This window comes from Poecile atricapillus, chromosome 39 (genome assembly GCF_030490865.1).
Source record: "Poecile atricapillus isolate bPoeAtr1 chromosome 39, bPoeAtr1.hap1, whole genome shotgun sequence".
In the NCBI taxonomy this organism is placed as follows: domain Eukaryota; kingdom Metazoa; phylum Chordata; class Aves; order Passeriformes; family Paridae; genus Poecile; species Poecile atricapillus.
The window spans coordinates 731,871-752,714 of NC_081287.1; the positions used below are offsets into that span (position 1 = coordinate 731,871).

General features: G+C 44.0%; 1 protein-coding gene across 4 annotated transcripts; it reads right to left on the bottom strand.

Moving 5' to 3' along the window:
* Positions 1-255: 255 nt before the first annotated feature.
* LOC131591298 (hepatic lectin-like) lies at positions 256-20,656 on the bottom strand. Of its 4 annotated transcripts, none has more exons than XM_058861853.1 (9): positions 20,503-20,656; positions 19,281-19,388; positions 18,405-18,473; positions 16,584-16,735; positions 14,584-14,693; positions 12,980-13,092; positions 8,928-8,993; positions 5,758-5,938; positions 256-412 (listed from the first exon to the last, which is right to left on the bottom strand). In XM_058861853.1, the coding sequence occupies exons 1-9, from the start codon at positions 20,543-20,545 to the stop codon at positions 262-264; spliced, it is 993 nt and encodes a 330-aa protein (XP_058717836.1). In that variant the 5' UTR covers positions 20,546-20,656; the 3' UTR covers positions 256-261. The 4 variants fall into 4 exon arrangements, with proteins under 4 accessions (XP_058717836.1, XP_058717835.1, XP_058717834.1 ...); XM_058861852.1 differs by having other exon boundaries at positions 14,584-14,696; XM_058861851.1 differs by having other exon boundaries at positions 14,584-14,702.
* Positions 20,657-20,844: the final 188 nt, after the last annotated feature.

The following is a 20,844-nucleotide window of genomic DNA, read 5'->3' on the forward strand; positions in this document are numbered from 1 at the left end:
TTGGGGGGAAAAATGGGGTTTTTAGGGGAAAATTTGGGATTTTTTGGGAAAAAAAAAATGGGATTTTTGGGAAAAAAAATGGGATTTTTTGGGGGAAAATGGGATTTTTTGGGAATAAAATTGGGATTTTGGGGAATAAAATGGGGCTTAGGGGAGAAAAAATGGGATTTTTTGGGGGAAAATGGGAATTTTGGGCAAAAAAATGGAATTTTGAGAATAAAATGGGAATTTTGGGGGGAAAATTGGGGTTTTTTGGGAAAATCAGGGGATTTTGGGAGGGAGAAATGGGAATTTGGGGGATAAAAGGGGGATTTGGGGGCAGCGCTCGTGGAAAAGGAATTCCAGAACCTTCTGGATGCGCTCGGAGCCGCCCAGAGCCCCCCGGCAGCGGCTGCAGCGCCGAGGGAACAGCCTGGGGGGGAAAAATGGGAATTTTGGGGGAAAAATCTGGGATTTTGGGAAAAAAAATGGGATTTTTGGGAAAAAAAATGGGATTTTTGGGGAGAAAAATGGGATTTTTGGGGAGAAAAATGGGATTTTTGGGAAGAAAAATGGGATTTTTGGGAATAAAATTGGATTTTTGGGGGAAAATTCGGATTTTTGGGGGGAAAATCTGGGATTTTTAGGAAAAAAATTGGGATTTTTTGGGGGAAAATTTGGGATTTTTGGGAAAAAAAATGGGATTTTTTGGGGTAAAAATGGGATTTTTTTTAATAAAATGAGATTTTTGGGAATAAAATGGGGGTTTTGGGAATAAAATGGGGGTTTGGGATGAGAAATGGGAATTTTTGGGAGAAAAATGGGATTTTTGGGAGGAAAATTGGGGTTTTTAGGGGAAAATTTGGGATTTTGGGGGGAAAAATGGGATTTTTTGGGAAAAAAATGAGATTTTTGGGAATAAAATTGGGATTTTGGGGGGAAATTAGGATTTTGGGGGGGAAAATCTGGGATTTTGGGAGAAAAATAAAATTTTTGGGAATAAAATGGGAATTTTGGGGGGGAAATTAGGATTTTTGGGGGAAAATGGTATTTTTGGGGAAAAAATGGGAGTTTTTAGAGAAAATTTGGGACTTTTTGGGAATAAAATGGGAATTTTTGGGAGGAAATTGGGATTTTTGGGGAAAAATTGGGAGTTTTGGGGGAAAATTGAGAGGTTTTGGGAAAATTAGGGGATTTTGGGAGGGAGAAATGGGAATTTGGGGGGAAAAGTGGAAATTTGGGAAAAAACCCTGGGGGAAAATGTGGGAATTTGGTTTTCCTGAGAATTCCCCAAACCCTGGGTGAGAATTCCCAGGATTTTCCCGATCCAGGGGAGGAATTTGAGCTTCCCAATGGGAATTTTGGGGATGAAATCCCAAAAAAAAACCCCAAAAATTCCAGGAAAATCCTTTAAAAAGCCGGGAAAAAGAGCGGGAGGAGAATTCATCCCGAAAAATTCCGGAGGAGGAGGCTGGGAATGGATCCAAGGGCTCGGATCCCTCCCGAATTCCCAGAAATCCGACTTCAAAGGGATCCCAGGGGACTTTTCCTCCCTTTTTTCCTCCCTCTGGCTCCGGATTTACGGGACAGGTGCCTCGGGAAGGGGCCCTGGGAAGGGGAGAATTCCATGGAAAATTCCATGGAAAATCCCCTCTGGATTTGGGGTTTTTAATGGGAAAAACTTCATAAAATTCCATGGAAAAATTCCCTTTGGAATTGGGGTTTTTTTGTGGGGAAAAGCTCCAGAAAATTCCCTAAAAAATTCCCATTCCCAAGGGGTTTTTGTGGGGAAAAATTTCCAGAGAATTCCATGGAAAATCCCCTCTGGATTTGGGTTTTTTTGGGGGGAAAAAGCTCCAGAAAATTCCATTAAAAATTCCCATTCCCAAGGGGTTTTTGTGGGAAAATCTTCCTAAAATTCCATGGAAAATCCCCTCTGGATTTGGGTTTTTTTGGGGGGAAAAACTTCCTAAAATTCCATAAAAAATTCCCTTTGGGTTTGGGGTTTTTGTGGGAAAATCTTCCTAAAATTCCATGGAAAATCCCCTCTGGATTTGGGTTTTTTTGGGGGGAAAAAGCTCCAGAAAATTCCATTAAAAATTCCCATTCCCAAGGGATTTTTGTGGGGAAAATCTCCTAAAATTCCCTAAAAAATTCCCTTTGGATTTGGGATTTTTTGGGGGAAAAACACAAGAAAATTCCATGGAAAAATTCCCATTCCCAAGGGGTTTTTGTGGGGAAAAATTTCCAGAGAATTCCATGGAAAATCCCCTCTGGATTTGGGGTTTTTTTGGGGGAAAAAACTTCCTAAAATTCCCTAAAAAATTCCCTTTGGGTTTGGGGTTTTTGTGGGAAAATCTTCCTAAAATTCCATGGAAAATTCCCTCTGGATTTGGGGTTTTTATGGGAAAATCTTCCTAAAATTCCATGGAAAATCCCCTCTGGATTTGGGTTTTTTTGGGGGGGAAAAGCTCCAGAAAATTCCATGGAAAAATTCCCATTCCCAAGGGATTTTTGTGGGAAAAAGCTCCTAAAATTCCCTAAAAAATCGCCTTTGGATTTGGGGTTTTTAATGGGAAAAACTTCCTAAAATTCCATTAAAAAATTCCCATTCCCAAGGGGTTTTTGTGGGGAAAAATTTCCAGGGAATTCCATGGAAAATCCCCTCTGGGTTTGGGGTTTTTTTGGGGGAAAAAACTTCCTAAAATTCCCTAAAAAATTCCCTTTGGGTTTGGGGTTTTTGTGGGAAAATCTTCCTAAAATTCCATGGAAAATCCCCTCTGGATTTGGGTTTTTTTTGTGGGAAAAAGCTCCAGAAAATTCCATAAAAAATTCCCAATCCCAAGGGATTTTTGTGGGAAAAAGCTGCTAAAATTCCCTAAAAAAATTCCCTTTGGATTTGGGGTTTTTTGGGGGAAAAACACAAGAAAATTCCATGGAAAATTCCCATTCCCAAGGTTTGGTTTTTCTTGTGGGATGGTGCTCGAATTCCCCAGAATTCCATAAAAAACCCATGGAATTGCTCCAAAAATCCCTGGATTTTGCTGCTTGGAAAGAAGTTTCCAGATTTCCATGATTTTGGAACTTGGAAAATGGGGAAAAATCGTGGAAAAGCGGGGAAAAAACCTTGGAAAAATGGGGACAAAAATGGGGGGGAAATGGGGAAAAAAAACTTGGAAAAAATGGCAAAAATCCAGGGAAAAGCAGGGAGAATCCCAGGAAAAGCAGGGAAAATTCCAGAAAAACCAGGGAAAATCCCAGAAAAATCAGGGAAAGTCCCAGGAAAATCAGGGAAATAAATCCCAGAATAATCAGGGAAAATTCCAGAAAAACCAGGGGGAAATTGCAGAAAAATCAGGAAAAATTCCAGAAAAATCTCGGGAAATCCCAGGGAAAATTGCAGAAAAAAATCAGGGAAAATCACAGGAAAATCAGGGAAAATTCCAGAAAAATCAGGGAAAATCTGGGAAAATTCCAGAAAAATCAGGAAAAATGGGAGAAAATCAGGGAAAATTCCAGAAAAATCAGGGAAAATTCCAGGAAAATCAGGGAAAATGGGACAAAATCAGGGAAAATTCCAGAAAAATCAGGGGAAATCCCAGAAAAATCAGGGAAAAAAATCCCAGAATAATCAGTGAAAATCACAGAAAAAACAGGGAAAATTCCAGAAAAATCAGGGGAAAATGGGAGAAAATCAGGGAAAATTCCAGAAAAACCAGGGAAAATTCCTGAAAAATCAGGGGAAAATGGGAGAAAATCAGGGAAAATTCCAGAAAAATCAGGGGAAATCCCAGAAAAATCAGGGAAAATCCCAGAAAAATCAGGGGAAATCCCAGAAAAATCAGGGAAAATCCCAGAAAAATCAGGGAAATCCCAGGAAAATCCAGGCTAATCCCAGTTATTTCAGACCTGAGGTAGTCGTGGCGGCAGTAGATCCGACATTCCCGGGAAAAGCAGGAAAATTCCAGGAAAATCAGGGAAAATTCCAGAAAAATCAGGAAAAACCAGGGAAAACCCCAGGAAAATCAGGGAAAATCCCAGGAAAATCAGTGAAAAAAATCCCAGAATAATCAGGGAAAATCCCAGAAAAATCAGGGAAAATTCCTGAAAAATCAGGGGAAAATGGGAGAAAATCAGGGAAAATTCCAGAAAAATCAGGGAAAATCCCAGAAAAATCAGGGAAAATTCCTGAAAAATCAGGGAAAATCCCAGGAAAATCTCAGGAAAATTCCAGAAAAATCAGGGAAAATCCCAGGAAAATCAGGGAAAATCCCAGAAAAATCAGGGAAAATCCCAGGAAAATCTCAGGAAAATTCCAGAAAAATCAGGGAAAATTCCAGGAAAATCAGGGAAAATCAGGGAAAATCCCAGGAAAATCAGGGAAAATTCCAGAAAAAACAGGGAAAATCAGGGAAATCCCAGGAAAATCCAGGCTAATCCCAGTTATTCCAGACCTGAGGTAGTCGTGGCGGCAGTAGATCCGACATTCCCGGGAAAAGCAGGAAAATTCCAGAAAAATCAGGGAAAATTCCAGAAAAACCCCAGGAAAATCAGGGAAAATCCCAGGAAAATCAAGGAAAAAAAATCCCAGAATAATCAGTGAAAATCACAGAAAAAACAGGGAAAATTCCAGAAAAATCAGGGAAAATGGGAGAAAATCAGGGAAAATTCAAAAAAATCAGGGAAAATCCCAGGAAAATCAGGGAAAATTCCAGGAAAATCAGGGAAAATCAGGGAAAATCCCAGGAAAAGCAGGGCAATCAGACCTGAGGTAGTCGTGGCGGCAGTAGATCCGACATTCCTGGGAAAAGCAGGAAAATTCCAGGAAAATCAGGGAAAATTCCAGAAAAATCAGGAAAAACCAGGGAAAACCCCAGGAAAATCAGGGAAAATCCCAGGAAAATCAGGGAAAATCTGGGGAAAATCACAGAAAAATCTGGGAAAATTCCAGAAAAATCAGGGGAAAAATTCCCAGAATAATCAGTGAAAATCACAGAAAAACCAGGGAAAATCCCAGAAAAATCAGGGGAAAATGGGAGAAAATCAGGGAAAATCCCAGAAAAATCAGGGAAAAAAATCCCAGGAAAATCAGGGAAAATCCCAGGAAAATCAGGGAAAATCCCAGGAAAATCTCAGGAAAATTCCAGAAAAATCAGGGAAAATTCCAGGAAAATCAGGGAAAATCCCAGAAAAATCAGGGAAAATCAGGGGAAATCCCAGGAAAATCCGGGAAAATCCCAGTTATTTCAGACCTGAGGTAGTCATGGCGGCAGTAGATCCGACATTCCCAGGAAAAGCAGGAAAATTCCAGAAAAATCAGGGAAAATTCCAGAAAAACCCCAGGAAAATCAGGGAAAATCCCAGGAAAATCAGTGAAAAAAATCCCAGAATAATCAGTGAAAATCACAGAAAAAACAGGGAAAATTCCAGAAAAATCAGGGAAAAATGGGAGAAAATCAGGGAAAATTCCAGAAAAATCAGTGAAAAAAATCCCAGAATAATCAGTGAAAATCACAGAAAAACCAGGGAAAATTCCAGAAAAATCAGGGAAAAATGGGAGAAAATCAGGGAAAATTCCAGAAAAATCAGGGAAAATCAGGGAAAATCCCAGGAAAATCAGGGAAAATCCCAGAAAAATCAGGGAAATCCCAGGAAAATCCCAGAAAAATCAGGAAAAATGGGAGAAAATCAGGGAAAATTCCAGAAAAATCAGGGAAAATCCCAGGAAAATCAGGGAAAATCCCGGGAAAATCCGGGCTAATCGCAGTTATTCCAGACCTGAGGTAGTCGTGGCGGCAGTAGATCCGACATTCCCGGGAAAAGCAGGAATTCCCAGCCAGGACGAGGCCGCAGGCGCAGCAGCGAAGGCACCGCTCGTGCCAGGAGCGCTCGTTAACGCGGAGCAGGAAACGATCCCGGATCACGGAGCCACAGCCGGAGCAGAGATCGGGAATAACGGCTGGAAAATGGGAAAAATGGGAATAAACGGGGGATTTGGGGAGCAGGAAACGATCCCGGATCATGGAGCCACAGCCGGAGCAGGGATCGGGAATAACGGCTGGAAAAACGGGAAATTGGGTTAAAAATGGGAATAAACCCGGGGATTTGGGTTAAAAATGGGAATAAACGGGGGAAAAATGGGAATAAACCCGGGGATTTGGGGAGCAGGAAACGATCCCGGATCACGGAGCCACAGCCGGAGCAGAGATCGGGAATAACGGCTGGAAAATGGGAAAAATGGGAATAAACAGGGGAAAAATGGGAAATCTGGGGGGATTTGGGGAGCAGGAAACAATCCCAGATCACAGAGCCACAGCCGGAGCAGGGATCGGGAATAACGGCTGGAAAAACGGGAATTTGGGTTAAAAATGGGAATAAACGGGGGAAAAATGGGAATAAACGGGGGGATTTGGGGAAAAATGGGAATAAACTGGGGAAAAATGGGAATAAACGGGGGGATTTGGGTTAAAAATGGGGAAAAATGGGAATAAACGGGGGGATTTGGGGAGCAGGAAACGATCCCGGATCACGGAGCCACAGCCGGAGCAGGGATCGGGAATAACGGCTGGAAAATGGGAATTTGGGTTAAAAATGGGAAAAAAATGGGGAAAAATGGGAATAAACGGGGGGATTTGGGTTAAAAATGGGGAAAAATGGGAATAAACGGCTGGAAAAATGGGGAAAAATGGGAAAAACTGGGGAAAAATGGGAATAAATGGGGGGATTTGGGGGATTGGGGGGATTTGGGGAGCAGGAAACGATCCCGGATCACGGAGCCACAGCCGGAACACAGCTCGGGAATAACGGCTGGAAAAACGGGAATTTGGGTTAAAAATGGGGAATAAATGGGGGAAAAATGGGAAAAATGGGAATAAACGGGGGGATTTGGGTTAAAAATGGGAAAAAAATGGGAATAAACAGGGGAAAAATGGGAATAAACGGGGGGATTTGGGTTAAAAATGGGGAAAAAATGGGGAAAAATGGGAATAAACAGGGGGATTTGGGGGATTTGGGGGATTTGGGGAGCAGGAAACGATCCCGGATCACGGAGCCACAGCCGGAACAGAACTCGGGAATAACGGCTGGAAAATGGGAAAAATGGGAATAAATGGGGGAAAAATGGGAATAAACGGGGGAAAAATGGGAATAAACGGGGGAAAAATGGGAAAAACCGGGGGATTTGGGGAGCAGGAAACGATCCCGGATCACGGAGCCACAGCCGGAACAGGGATCGGGAATAACGGCTGGAAAAACGGGAAAAATGGGAATAAACCGGGGGAAAAATGGGGGGATTTGGGAATAAACTGGGAAAAAATGGGGGGATTTGGGTTAAAAATGGGTATAAATGGGGGGATTTGGGTTAAAAATGGGGAAAAATGGGAAAAAACTGGGGAAAAATGGGAATAAATGGGGGGATTTGGGGGATTGGGGGGATTTGGGGAGCAGGAAACGATCCCGGATCACGGAGCCACAGCCGGAGCAGGGCTCGGGAATAACGAAACCTGCTGGAAAAATGGGAGAGTTTGGGGAAAAAATGGGAAAAACGGGGGGAAAGTGGGAAAATTTGGATGAGAAATGGGGAAAAGTGGGAGAGTTTGGATTAAAAATGGGAAAAACAGGGGGGTTTGGGGTTAAAAATAGAAGAGTTTGGGGGGAAAATTCGGGAAAAATGGGAGAATTTGGGGGAAAAGTGGGAAAAAATGAGGGGAAGAAGGGAAATTTGGGGGAGAAATTGGGAAAAAAGGGAGAATTTTGGGGGAATTTGGGAGAAAAATGGGGAAAAATGGGAGAAAAATGGGAGAATTGGGGAGGAATTTGGGGAAAATTGGGAAAAATGGCAAAAATTGGGAGGAAAAAGGGAAAATTTGGGGGAAAACTGGGAAATTTGGAGGAAAAACTGGGGAAAAATGGGAAAACTTGGGGAAAAGCTGGGAGAATTTAAGGAAAAATGGGATTATTAGGGAGAAAAAGTGGAAAATTCAGGGAAAAATGGGAAAATCTGGGGGAAAAACGGGAAAATCGGGGGTGGACGTGGGGGAAAATTCCATGGGGAACTCCCAGAAATCCAAAGGAATTCCAGGGAATTTTTCTTGGGATCAGGGATGGGACACAGGGAACTTTTTCCATGGAAAAAAAAGGGAATTTGAGGCTTTTTTTTTTGGCCTTTCCAGATTTTTTTTGGGAATTTTTTTTTCCCTCGTTTTTATCCCGATTTTCATCTCTGGCCGCTCCTCAAAGGGAAGGGAGGGAGGGAAAAATTCCAATTTTTCTTTGGCAGCTCCTCCTCCTCCTCCTCCTCCTCCTCATCCCGAGGTCATTCCCGGTTTTTTTTCCACTCAAATCCCGGGAAAAATCCGGTCCTGGATCCCAGGGATGGATCCCAAAAATCCCGGGAAAAACCAGGGGAGCCCCAAATCCCGGATTTAAATTGGAATTCTGATCCCAGATTTCATTTGGGCCCCGGAATTCCAAAGGAAAATTCCCAAAATTCCCATCCCAGGTTTCATTTGGGCCTCAAAATTCCAAAGAAAAATTCCTGGGTGTTTTTCCATGGATTTTGATGCCATTCCCGAGGTTTTTTTAAAGAGGGAATGTGGATGAATTCCTGGGAATTTTTGGGAATTTGGGATCAGGAAAAATCCCCCTGGGAAAAATAAAAAAAAAATTAAAAAATCTGGGAATTCTGCCAAAAAAATCCGGGAATTCTGCCTAAAAAAATCCGGGAATTCTGCCTAAAAAATCCGGGATTGGGAAAAGGGAGAGAGGTTTGGAGCTGGGGAAAAATGGGAATAAAGAGGAAAAATGGGAAAAGGGAGGCGGGAATGGGGGAAAATCCGGAAATTTGGGGATTTCTGGGAATTCCTGGTGATGTTCCCGGGGTTTTTTAGGGAATTCCTGGGGTTTTTCTTGGAATTCCGGGGTTTTTTCCTGGAATTCCAGGCACTCACCGAATTTCGGGAGCGGCGTTTTCTGCTCCAGGCAGGACGGAGCCGCCTCCGGCTTCATCCCGGAGGCTGCGGGGAAATGTCGGGAAAACCGGGAAAAACCGGGAAAAACCGGGATGGGAGAGGAGGAAAAACCGGGAAAAATTGGGAAAAATCGGGATGGGAGAGGAGGAAAAACCGGGAAAAATTGGGATGGGGGAAGAGGGAAAAATCGGGAAAAGTTGGGATAGGAGAGGGGGAAAAAACTGGGGAAAATCGGGATGGGAGAGGAGGGAAAAACTGGGAAAAAATTGGGATGGGAGAGGGACAAAAAGCGGGAAAAATTGGGATGGGAGAGGAGGGAAATCTGGGAAAAGTCGGGATGGGAGAGGAGGGGGAAAACCGGGAAAAACCGGGAATGAAAGGAGGGAAAAACCGGGAATGAAGGGAGGGAAAAACCGGGAATGAAAGGAGGGGAAAACCGGGAATGAAGGGAAGGGAAAACCGGGAATGAAGGGAGGGGAAAACCGGGAATGAAGGGAGGGAAAAACCGGGAATGAAGGGAGGGGAAAACCGGGAATGAAGGGAGGGAAAAACCGGGAATGAAGGGAGGGAAAAACCGGGAATGAACGGAGGGAAAAACCGGGAATGAAGGGAGGGAAAAACCGGGAATGAACGGAGGGAAAAACCGGGAATGAAGGGAGGGAAAAACCGGGAATGAACGGAGGGGACGGAGCCGGACGGGACCGGGATGGGAGAGGAGGAAAACCGGGAAAGGTCCGAGACCGGACCGGGATGGGAGAGAGGGGAAAAACCGGGAAAAACCGGGAAAAACCGGGAAAAACTGGGAATGAACCGAGGGAAAAACCGGGATGGGAGGGGGGGGGGAAACCGGGAAAAGTCGGGATGGGAGAGGGGGAAAGTCGGGAAAAACCGGGATGGGAGAGAGGGGAAAAACCGGGAATGAACCGAGGGAAAACCGGGATGGGAGCGGGGGGGGGAAACCGGGAAAAGTCGGGAAAAGTCGGGAAGCGGCGGCTCCGGGAGCAGCGGGAAGCGCGGGGCACTGAGAGATCGCGACAGAGAGATCGGGATATCGGGATACCGGGATTGGGATATCGGGATACCGGGATTGGGATATCGGGATACCGGGATTGGGATATCGGGATATCGGGATACCGGGATTTTGGGATACCGGGATTTTGGGATATCGGGACAGGGGGAGCAGCGCGGGGAACTCACCGCGATCGCGACAGTGACGGCGACAGCGGCACCGGGATACCGGGATACCGGGACCGGAATATCGGGATTGGAATCGGGATATCGGGACCGGGATATCGGGACCGGGATTCCGGGATATCGGGATCGGGACCGGGATATCGGGATCGGGATACCGGGATCAGGACCGGGATCGGGATTCCGGGGTCGGGATCGGGACCGGGATATCGGGAGAGGGGGATCGGGATTGGAATCGGGATCAGGACTGGGATCGAGATCAGGATCCCGGGACCGGGATTTCGGGATCGGGACCAGGACCGGGATACCGGGATCGGGAGCGGGATATCGGGATTGGGAGAGCGGGATCGGGATATCGGGATTGGGATTCCGGGATAGGGTCAGGATCGGGAGAGCGGGATCGGGATCAGGACCGGGATATCGGGATTGGGATATCGGGATCAGGACTGGGATCGGGATCGGGATATCGGGATCGGGATATCGGGATCGGGATATCGGGATATCGGGATCGGGATATCGGGATCGGGATATCGGGATCAGGACCGGGATCGGGATATCGGGACTGGAATATCGGGATCGGGATCGCGACAGCGGCGGCCCCGCCCCGGGGGGAGGGGCGAGGGCGGGAACGGCGGGAGAGCCCCGAAAACCGGGAATTCTGCACAAAAACCGGGAATTCTGCCCCAAAACCGGGAATTCTGCCCCAAAACCGGGAATTCTGCACCAAAAACCGGGAATTCTGCACCAAAACCGGGAATTCTGCACAAAAACCGGGAATTCTGCACCAAAAACCGGGAATTCTGCACAAAAACCGGGAATTCTGCACCGAAACCGGGAATTCTGCACAAAAACCGGGAATTCTGCACCAAAACCGGGAATTCTGCACAAAAACCGGGAATTCTGCACCAAAAACCGGGAATTCTGCACAAAAACCGGGAATTCTGCACCAAAACCGGGAATTCTGCACAAAAACCGGGAATTCTGCACCAAAACCGGGAATTCTGCCCCAAAACCGGGAATTCTGCACAAAAACCGGGAATTCTGCACAAAAACCGGGAATTCTGCACAAAAACCGGGAATTCTGCACTGAAAACCGGGAATTCTGCACCAAAACCGGGAATTCTGCACAAAAACCGGGAATTCTGCACCAAAACCGGGAATTCTGCACAAAAACCGGGAATTCTGCACAAAAACTGGGAATTCTGCACCAAAACCGGGAATTCTGCACAAAAACCGGGAATTCTGCACAAAACCTGGGAATTCTGCACTGAAAACCGGGAATTCTGCACCAAAACCGGGAATTCTGCACAAAAACTGGGAATTCTGCACCAAAACCGGGAATTCTGCACAAAAATCGGGAATTCTGCACAAAAACCGGGAATTCTGCCCCAAAACCTGGGAATTCTGCCCCAAAACCGGGAATTCTGCACAAAAACCGGGAATTTCCCAACCCAAAGCACCCAAAAATCCGGGAAAACACCTGGAAAGTTCGGGAAAATTCAGGAGAATTCAGGAAAAATCTGGGAATCCCAGGAAAATTTGGGAGAATTCAGGAAAATTCCAGAAAAATCTGGGAGAACTCAAGAAAGTTCAGGAAAATTCAGGAAAAGTCTGCAGAAAGTCGGGAAAATTTGGGAAAATTCCAGGAATAGTCAGGAAAACTTGGGAAAAATCTGGGAAAATTCAGGGAAAATTCAGGGAAAATTCAGGGAAATTCTGGGAAAATTCAGGAAAATCCAGGAAAAACCAGGGAAATCCGGGAAGAATCTGGGAAAATTCGGGAAGAATCTGGGAAAATTCAGGAAAATCTGGGAAAATTCAGGGAAATCCAGGAAGAATCTGGGAAAATTCAGGAAAAATCTGGGAAAATTCAGGAAAAATCTGGGAAAATTCGGGAAGAATCTGGGGAAATTCAGGGAAAAATCTGGGAAAATTCGGGGAAAATCTGGGAAAATTCAGGGAAAATCTGGGAAAATTCAGGGAAATCCAGGAAAAACCAGGGAAATCCAGGAAGAATCTGGGAAAATTCGGGAAAAATCTGGGAAAATTCGGGAAAAATCTGGGAAAATTTGGGAAAATCTGGGAAAATTCGGGAAAAATCTGGGAAAATTTGGGAAAATCTGGGAAAATTCGGGAAAAATCTGGGAAAATTCGGGAAAAATCTGGGAAAATTCAGGAAAATCCAGGAAAAATCAGGAAAAATCTGGGAAAATTTGGGAAGAATCTGGGAAAATTCAGGAAAAATCTGGGAAAATTCAGGGAAATCCAGGAAAAACCAGGGAAATCCAGGAAGAATCTGGGAAAATTCGGGAAAAATCTGGGAAAATTCAGGAAAAATCTGGGAAAATCTGGGAAAATTCAGGAAAATTCAGGAAAATTCAGGGAAATCCGGGAAGAATCTGGGAAAATTCGGGAAAAATCTGGGAAAATTCAGGAAAAATCTGCGAAAATTTGGGAAATCCAGGAAAAATCAGGGAAATCCAGGAAAAATCAGGAAAAATCTGGGAAAATTCAGGAAAATCCAGGAAAAATCAGGAAAAATCTGGGAAAATTCAGGAAAAATCTGGGAAAATTCAGGAAAATCCAGGAAAAATCTGGGAAAATTCAGGAAAAATCTGGGAAAATCCAAGAAAATCCCAAATTTCCCCCAGGACACCCAAACCTGAGCAGGAATTTCCTTTTATTTCCACCCCAAATTCCCGTTTTTTTTGGGAATTCCACACCTCAGCCCCCGGGGGAGGGCGGGAAAACTCCAGGATTTCAGTGGGAATGTTGTTGGGAATGTTGGGAATGTTGGGAATGTTGGGAATGCTGGGGTTTGGGGGGGAGGGGGCGCTCGCAGATGAAGAAACACTCGAAGGAGCAGCGCACGTCGTTCCAGCGGCCGGAGATCCAGAGGTGAGCGCAATCCTCGTTGCTGCCGCTGTCGTTGGGTTCCCCATCCCCCCAAAATCTGGGAAAAAAAACCGGGAATGGGATCGGGATGAGGCGGGAGGGGAAAAAAAACGGGAATTCTGAGGGTTTGGGGGGCAAATCCAGAGAAAATCCCCATTTTTTAGGGGGGAAATCCCAATTTTTTGGATAAAAATTCCATTTTTTTTGGATAAAAATTCCTTTTTTTTTGGATAAAAATTCCATTTTTTTTTGGATAAAAATTCCTTTTTTTTTGGATAAAAATTCCATTTTTTTTGGATAAAAATTCCATTTTTTTTGGATAAAAATTCCATTTTTTTTGGATAAAAATTCCATTTTTTTTTGGATAAAAATTCCATTTTTTTTGGATAAAAATTCCATTTTTTTTGGATAAAAATTCCTTTTTTTTTTGGATAAAAATTCCATTTTTCTTTGATAAAAATTCCATTTTTTTTGGATAAAAATTCCATTTTTTTTGATAAAAATTCCATTTTTTTTTTGATAAAAATTCCTTTTTTTTGGATAAAAATTCCTTTTTTTTTGGACGGTAATCCTGATTTTTTGGATGGAAATTCTGATTTTTTGAGGGTAATCCCGATTTTTTGGGGGGGAAATCCTGTGAAAATCCGGATTTTTTGAGGGTAATCCCAATTTTCTGGATGGAAATTGCAATTTTTTGGATGGAAATCCAGATTTTTGGGGGGAAAATTCTGGTTTTTTGTGGGAAATCCTGATTTTTTTGGAGGGAAATGCCATGAAAATCCAGATTTTCTCCAATTTTGAGGGATTTGCCAGGGAAAAAATCCCCATTTTTCCCAATTTTGGGGGATTTTCCAATGGAAAAATCCCAATTTCTGGCGTTTTCCCACAGAAAAATCCCAATTTTGGTCGATTTTCCAGGGAAAAAACCCGATTTTCCCCAAATGTGGGCCGATTTCCCACGGAAAAATCCCAATTTCGGTCAATTTTCCACAGAAAAATCCCAATTTTCCCCAATTTTGGTCAATTTTCCAAGGAAAAAATCCCAATTTTGCTCAAATTTCCACTAACAAATCCCAATTTTGGTCAATTTCCCATGGAAAAATCCTAATTTTATTCGATTTTCCAGGGAAAAATCCCAATTTTGGTCAATTTTCCACGGAAAAATCCCAATTTTGGTCAATTTTCCCAGGAAAAATCCCAATTTCTGGCATTTTCCCTCGGAAAAATCTCAATTTTGGTCAATTTCCCACCGAAAAATCCCAATTTTGGTCGATTATCATGGGAAAAATCCCAATTTTGCTCAATTTCCCATGGAAAAATCCCAATTTTGGTCGATTTTCCCAGGAAAAATCCCAATTTTCTTCGATTTTCACGGGAAAAATCCCAATTTTGGTGGTTTTTTCCCAATTTTGGTGGTTTTTTCCCAATTTTGGTGGTTTTTTCCCAATTTTGGTGGTTTTTTCCCAATTTTGGTGGTTTTTTCCCAGGAATAAATCCCTCCCCCCCCCGAATCCCGGGATTTTGGGGCTCTGGGAATTGCGGGGCTCACGTGAAGGCGGATCCGTAGTCACTGCCGTCCACCCATTCCCATTTTCCCTCGGAATTCTCGTCCGTGAGGCCGATCCAGAAGCGCTCGTTGCGAGTCCGGGACATCAGGAACTGCTGAGGCTCCGGAAAAACGGGAAAAGTCAGCGGGAAAAATGGGAAAAATGGGAAAAGGCAGCGGGAAAAACGGGAAAAGTCAGTGGGAAAATCGGGAAAAATCACCGGGAAAAATGGGAAAAATCAGTGGGAAAATTGGGAAAAATTGGTGGGAAAAATTGGGAAAAATCGGCGGGAAAAGTGGGAAAAATCAGCGGGAAAAACGGGAAAAATCAGCAGGAAAAACGGGAAAAATGGGAAAAATTGGCGGGAAAAATCAGTGGGAAAATTGGGAAAAATTGGTGGGAAAAATTGGGAAAAATCACTGGGAAAAACGGGAAAAATCAGTGGGAAAAATCAGCGGGAAAATTGGGAAAAATCAGTGGGAAAAACGGGAAAAATGGGAAAAATCAGCGGGAAAATCGGGAAAAATCAGTGGGAAAAACGGGAAAAATGGGAAAATCAGCGGGAAAATTGGGAAAAATCACCAGGAAAAATGGGAAAATTGGCAGGAAAAATCAGCGGGAAAATTGGTCTGAAAATCGGGAAAATTGGGAAAAATCACTGGGAAAAGTGGGAAAATTGGCGGGAAAAATGGGAAAAATCGGTGGGAAAATCAGCGGGAAAAATGGGAAAAATCAGCGGGAAAAACGGGAAAAATTGGCGGGAAAAATGGGAAAAATCAGCGGGAAAAATCAGTGGGAAAATTGGGAAAAATTGGTGGGAAAAATGGGAAAAATCAGCGGGAAAAACGGGAAAAATCAGTGGGAAAAACGGGAAAAATGGGAAAAATCAGTGGGAAAAATCAGCGGGAAAATCGGCCTGAAAATCGGGAAAATTGGGAAAAATCACTGGGAAAAATGGGAAAATCGGCGGGATTTTTGGGATTTGGATTTTCAGGACATTTAGGATTTTTGGGATCTGGGATTTTGGGGATGCAGATTTTCGGGATATTTAGGATTTTTGGGATATTTGTGATTTTTGGGATCTGGGATTTTGGGGATACAGATTTTCAGGATATTTAGGATTTTTGGGATTTGAGATTTTTGGGATTTGGATTTTCAGGATATTTAGGATTTTCGGGATTTGTGATTTTTGGGACATTTAGGATTTTTGGGATTCAGGATTTTTGGGATTTGTGATTTTTGGGATTTGGATTTTCAGGACATTTAGGATTTTTGGGATTTGGGATTTTTGGGATCTGGGATTTTGGGGATGCAGATTTTTGGGATATTTAGGATTTTTGGGATCTGGGATTTTGGGGATGCAGATTTTCAGGATATTTAGGATTTTTGGGATATTTGTGATTTTTGGGATTTGGATTTTCAGGACATTTAGGATTTTTGGGATCTGGGATTTTGGGGATGCAGATTTTTGGGATATTTGTGATTTTGGGGATTTGGATTTTCAGGATATTTAGGATTTTTGGGATATTTGTGATTTTGGGGATGCAGATTTTCAGGATATTTAGGATTTTTGGGATTTGGATTTTCAGGACATTTAGGATTTTTGGGATCTGGGATTTTGGGGATGCAGATTTTTGGGATATTCGTGATTTTTGGGATTTGGATTTTTAGGATATTTAGGATTTTTGGGATCTGGGATTTGGGGGATGCAGATTTTTGGGATATTTAGGACTTTTGGGATTTGTGATTTTTGGGATTTGGATTTTCAGGACATTTAGGATTTTTGGGATATTTAGGATTTTTGGGATCTGGGATTTTGGGGATACAGATTTTTGGGATATTTAGGATTTTTGGGATCTGGGATTTTGGGGATACAGATTTTTGGGATATTAAGGATTTTTAGGATCTGGGATTTTTGGGATCTGGGATTTTTGGGATCTGGGATTTTTGGGGATGCAGATTTTTGGGATATTTGGGATATTTTTTGGGAATATTTTCTCACCTGCTCAGGGAAGCTCCCGATGACCACGAGCTGAGCCCGGCGCTCCCGGCACCGCTCCCGCGCCCGCCCCCAGCTCAGCCGCGCCAGCGAGAAATAATAACAATTCCCGGCAAAATATTCCCATTCCCGGGAATCCGGCCCGCACGGGAACACTGCGGGAACGGCCCCGGAGCCTCGGGAATCACATCCCAAAAAAAACCCCGGGAAAAAACGGCCCTGGGAAGGGGCTCCGGGGAAAAAGGGGCCGGGTTTGGGGGGTTTGGGGTTGGGAAAGGGGAAAATGTTGGGAATTTTGGGTTTTTTTCCAGAGAAATTGATCCAAATGTTGGGAATTTTGGGGGTTTTTGGGGTTATTCCCAAAGAAATGGACCCAAATGTTGGGAATTTTGGGGGTTTTTGGGGTTATTCCCAAAGAAATGGACCCAAATGTTGGGAATTTTGGGAATTTTGGGGTTGGGAAGGGGGGAAATGTTGGGAATTTGGGGGAAAATGTTGGGAATTTTGGGGTTTTTGGGGAAAATGTTGGGAATTTTGGGGTTATTCCCAAAGAAATGGATCCAAATGTTGGGAATTCTGGGGGTTTTTGGGGAAAAGGTTGGGAATTTTGGGAATTTTGGGGGTTTTTGGGGAAAAGGTTGGGAATTTTGGGAATTTTGGGGTTGGGAAGGGGGAAAATGTTGGGAATTTTGGGGGTTTTGGGGAAAAGGTTGGGAATTTTGGGAATTTTGGGGTTGGGAAGGGGGAAAATGTTGGGAATTTTGGGGGTTTTTGGGGAAAAGGTTGGGAATTTTGGGAATTTTGGGGGTTTTTGGGGAAAAGGTTGGGAATTTTGGGGGTTTTTGGGGAAAATGTTGGGAATTTGGGGAATTTTGGGGGTTTTTGGGGAAAAGGTTGGGAATTTGGGGAATTTTGGGGTTGGGAAGGGGGAAAATGTTGGGAATTTTGGGGGTTTTGGGGAAAAGGTTGGGAATTTTGGGAATTTTGGGGGTTTTTGGGGAAAAGGTTGGGAATTTTGGGGGTTTTTGGGGAAAAGGTTGGGAATTTTGGGGGTTTTTGGGGAAAAGGTTGGGAATTTGGGGAATTTTGGGGTTGGGAAGGGGGAAAATGTTGGGAATTTGGGGGGGTTTTGGGGAAAATGTTGGGAATTTTGGGGGTTTTTGGGGAAAAGGTTGGGATTTTGGGGAATTTTGGGGGTTTTTGGGGAAAATGTTGGGAATTTTGGGGTTTTTTGGGGAAAATGTTGGGAATTTTGGGGTTATTCCCAGAGAAATGGACCTAAATGTTGGGAATTTTGAGGTTATTCCCAGAGAAATTGATCCAAATGTTGGGAATTTTGGGGGGTTTTGGGGTTATTCCCAAAGAAATGGATCCAAATGTTGGGAATTTTGGGGTTTTTTGGGGAAAATGTTGGGATTTTTGGGGTTTTTTCCAGAGAAATGGACACAAATGTTGGGAATTTTGGGGTTTTTTCCAGAGAAATTGATCCAAATGTTGGGAATTTTGGGAATTTTGAGGGTTTTTGGGGAAAATGTTGGGAATTTTGGGGTTATTCCCAAAGAAATGGATGCAAATGTTGGGAATTTTGGGGTTTTTGGGGTTATTCCCAGAGAAATGGATGGGAATGTTGGGAGTTTTGGGGAAAATGGGTGGGAATTCTGGGAATTTTAGGGTTTTCCCAAAGAAATGGACCTAAATGTTGGGAATTTGGGGAATTTTGGGGTTTTTTTTCCAGAGAAATGGGTGGGAATGTTGGGAATTTTGGGGTTTTTTGGTAAAAGGTTGGGAACTTTTGGGAAAAATGTTGGGAATTTCGGGACTTACGGAAGGAATCCCGGTCAGAAAAATTCTGCCCCAGCAGCTCCTGCTGGAGTTGGGAGGAAATGGAGGAAACTGGGAGGGAAAAAAAGAGGGAAAAATTCCCAAAAAATTTTGGAATTCTGGGTTTAGGGCTCGGATTTAGGAATTCAGGGAATTTGGGGGTCTGGGAATTCCTGAATTCCGGGGATTTGGGAATGAGGAATTGGGGAATTCTGGGATTTGGGAGGGAATTCCGGGAATTCCTGGAATTCCAGGGTTTGGGAGTTGGGGAATTCTGGGAATTCCAAGGTTTGGGAATTCAGGGAATTCTGGGATTTGGGATGGAATGAGGGAAATCTGGGAATTCCAGAGTTAGAGAATTGGGGAATTCTGGGAATTCCAAGCTTTGGGAATTCAGGGTGGAATTGGGGGAATCCAGGGAATTCCAGAGTTTGGGAATTGGGGAATCCCAGGAATTCTGGGCATTCCAAGCTTTGGGAATTCAGGGTGGAATTGGGGGATTTCAGGGAATTCCAGGGTTTGGGAATTGGGGAATTCCAGGAATTCTGGGCATTCCAAGCTTTGGGAATTCAGGGTGGAATTGGGGAATTCTGGGCATTCCAAGCTTTGGGAATTTGGGGCTGGAATTGGGGGATTCCAGGGAATTCCAGGGTTTGGGAATTGGGGAATCCCAGGAATTCTGGGCATTCCAAGCTTTGGGAATTCAGGGTGGAATTGGGGGATTCAGGGATGGGAACGGAGCCGGATTTTGGGGCTCGCTGGGGGATTTTGGGGAAGAAAGGGGAGTTCCAGCGCTGGGAATTTTTGGGAATTTTGGGGATTTTTGGGAAATTTGGGAATTTTGGGAATTTTTGGGAATTTTTGGGGGGGTTTTCCCACCTCTGGCGAGCGCCAGGGAGCTGAGGAGCAGCAGGAGCAGGGAGCTGAGAGCCAGAGCCAGGTACACGGCCGGGAAGGAACGGAGCCACGGAGGGAGCACGGAACGGCCTGGAATGACGGGAAAATCCGGGATAAAACAGGGTGGGAATGGGGAAATGGGGGGAAAATGGGGAAAAGTGGGGGGAAAATGGGGAAAAATGGGGGAAAAATGGGAAAAAATGGGGGGAAATGGGGGGAAATGGGGGGAAAATGGGATTAAATGGGGGAAAAATGGGAAAAAGTTGGGGGGGAAATGGGAAAAATGGGAAAAAATGGGGGGAAATGGAGGGAAAATGGGGAAAAATGGGGGGAAAATGGGGAAAAATGGGGAGAAGATGGGGAAAAATGGGAAAAAATGGGGGAAAAATGGGGGGAAATGGGGGAAAAATGGGGGAAAGTTGGGGGGAAAATGGGGAAAATGGGGAAAAATGGGGGAAAATGGGATTAAATGAAGGGAAAATTGGGAAAGTGGGGGAAAATGGGATTAAATGGGGAGAAAATGGGGAAAAGTGGGGGGAAATAGGGGAAAATGGGAAAAAATAGGGAGGAAATGGGAAAAATGGGGGGAAAATGGGAAAAAATGGGGGATAAGTGGAGAAAAAAGAGAATAAAACAGAAAAAAATCAGGAAAAAATGGGGAAAATCTGGAAAACCCAGGGGATCCAGGAGTAATCCAAAGAAAATGCAGGGAAATTAAAGGAATTCCAGGGGAAATCAAAGGGAAATCCTGGAAAAATGCAGGGAAAATCCAAGGAAAATCCCCCCCTGCTCTTCCCAGGATTTCCCCACAGCTTTTCCCGCTCTGTTTATCCCGGGATTAATTAATAACTGGGAATGTCGGAATTCGGCTCCAGGAGGGGAAAATTTGGGGGAGAATTCCCAGGATTTGGGCTCCTTTTATCGGGATTATTTCAGGAATTAATTCCAGGATTATTTTATTTGGGATGGTTTGTTCCAACGATTATTTCGGGAATTATTTTGGGAATTAATGAGGAATTATTTAGGGAATTTTTTAAAAAATAATTTCCTGATGAATTCTGGAATTCTTTTGGGAATTCCTGGGATTTCCAGGAATTTGAAGCTCCCGGGAATGGAATTTTTGGGAATATCCAACTGCCCTGATCAGGGGAGGGAGAGAGAAGGAAAAACCCTTGGAAAAGCAGGAAAAATCCGGGAATTCCACCTGAGAACACGCGCAGGTCGTCCTGGAGCTCCTCCTCGTCCATCCCGGGATTTTTTGGGGATTTTTGGGATCAGGGACCACGGGAGAAATCCGGGAATGATCCCGAGAATGTTCCGGCTCCCCCTCCCCCTCCAGAGGGTTAAAATTTAATCCGAGGAATTTTCGGGGTCGGATCCTGGGAATTTTGGGGCTTGGATTGAGGCCAATCCCAGAGAATTCCAGGTGGGGTTTTTTTGCCTCTCATCCAAGGATTTTTGGGCATTTTCAGGGATTTTTTTCTTTTTTAATTTGTTTTTATTTTTTAGGAATTTTGGGGGGGGGAATTTCCGTGGATTTTTGTGT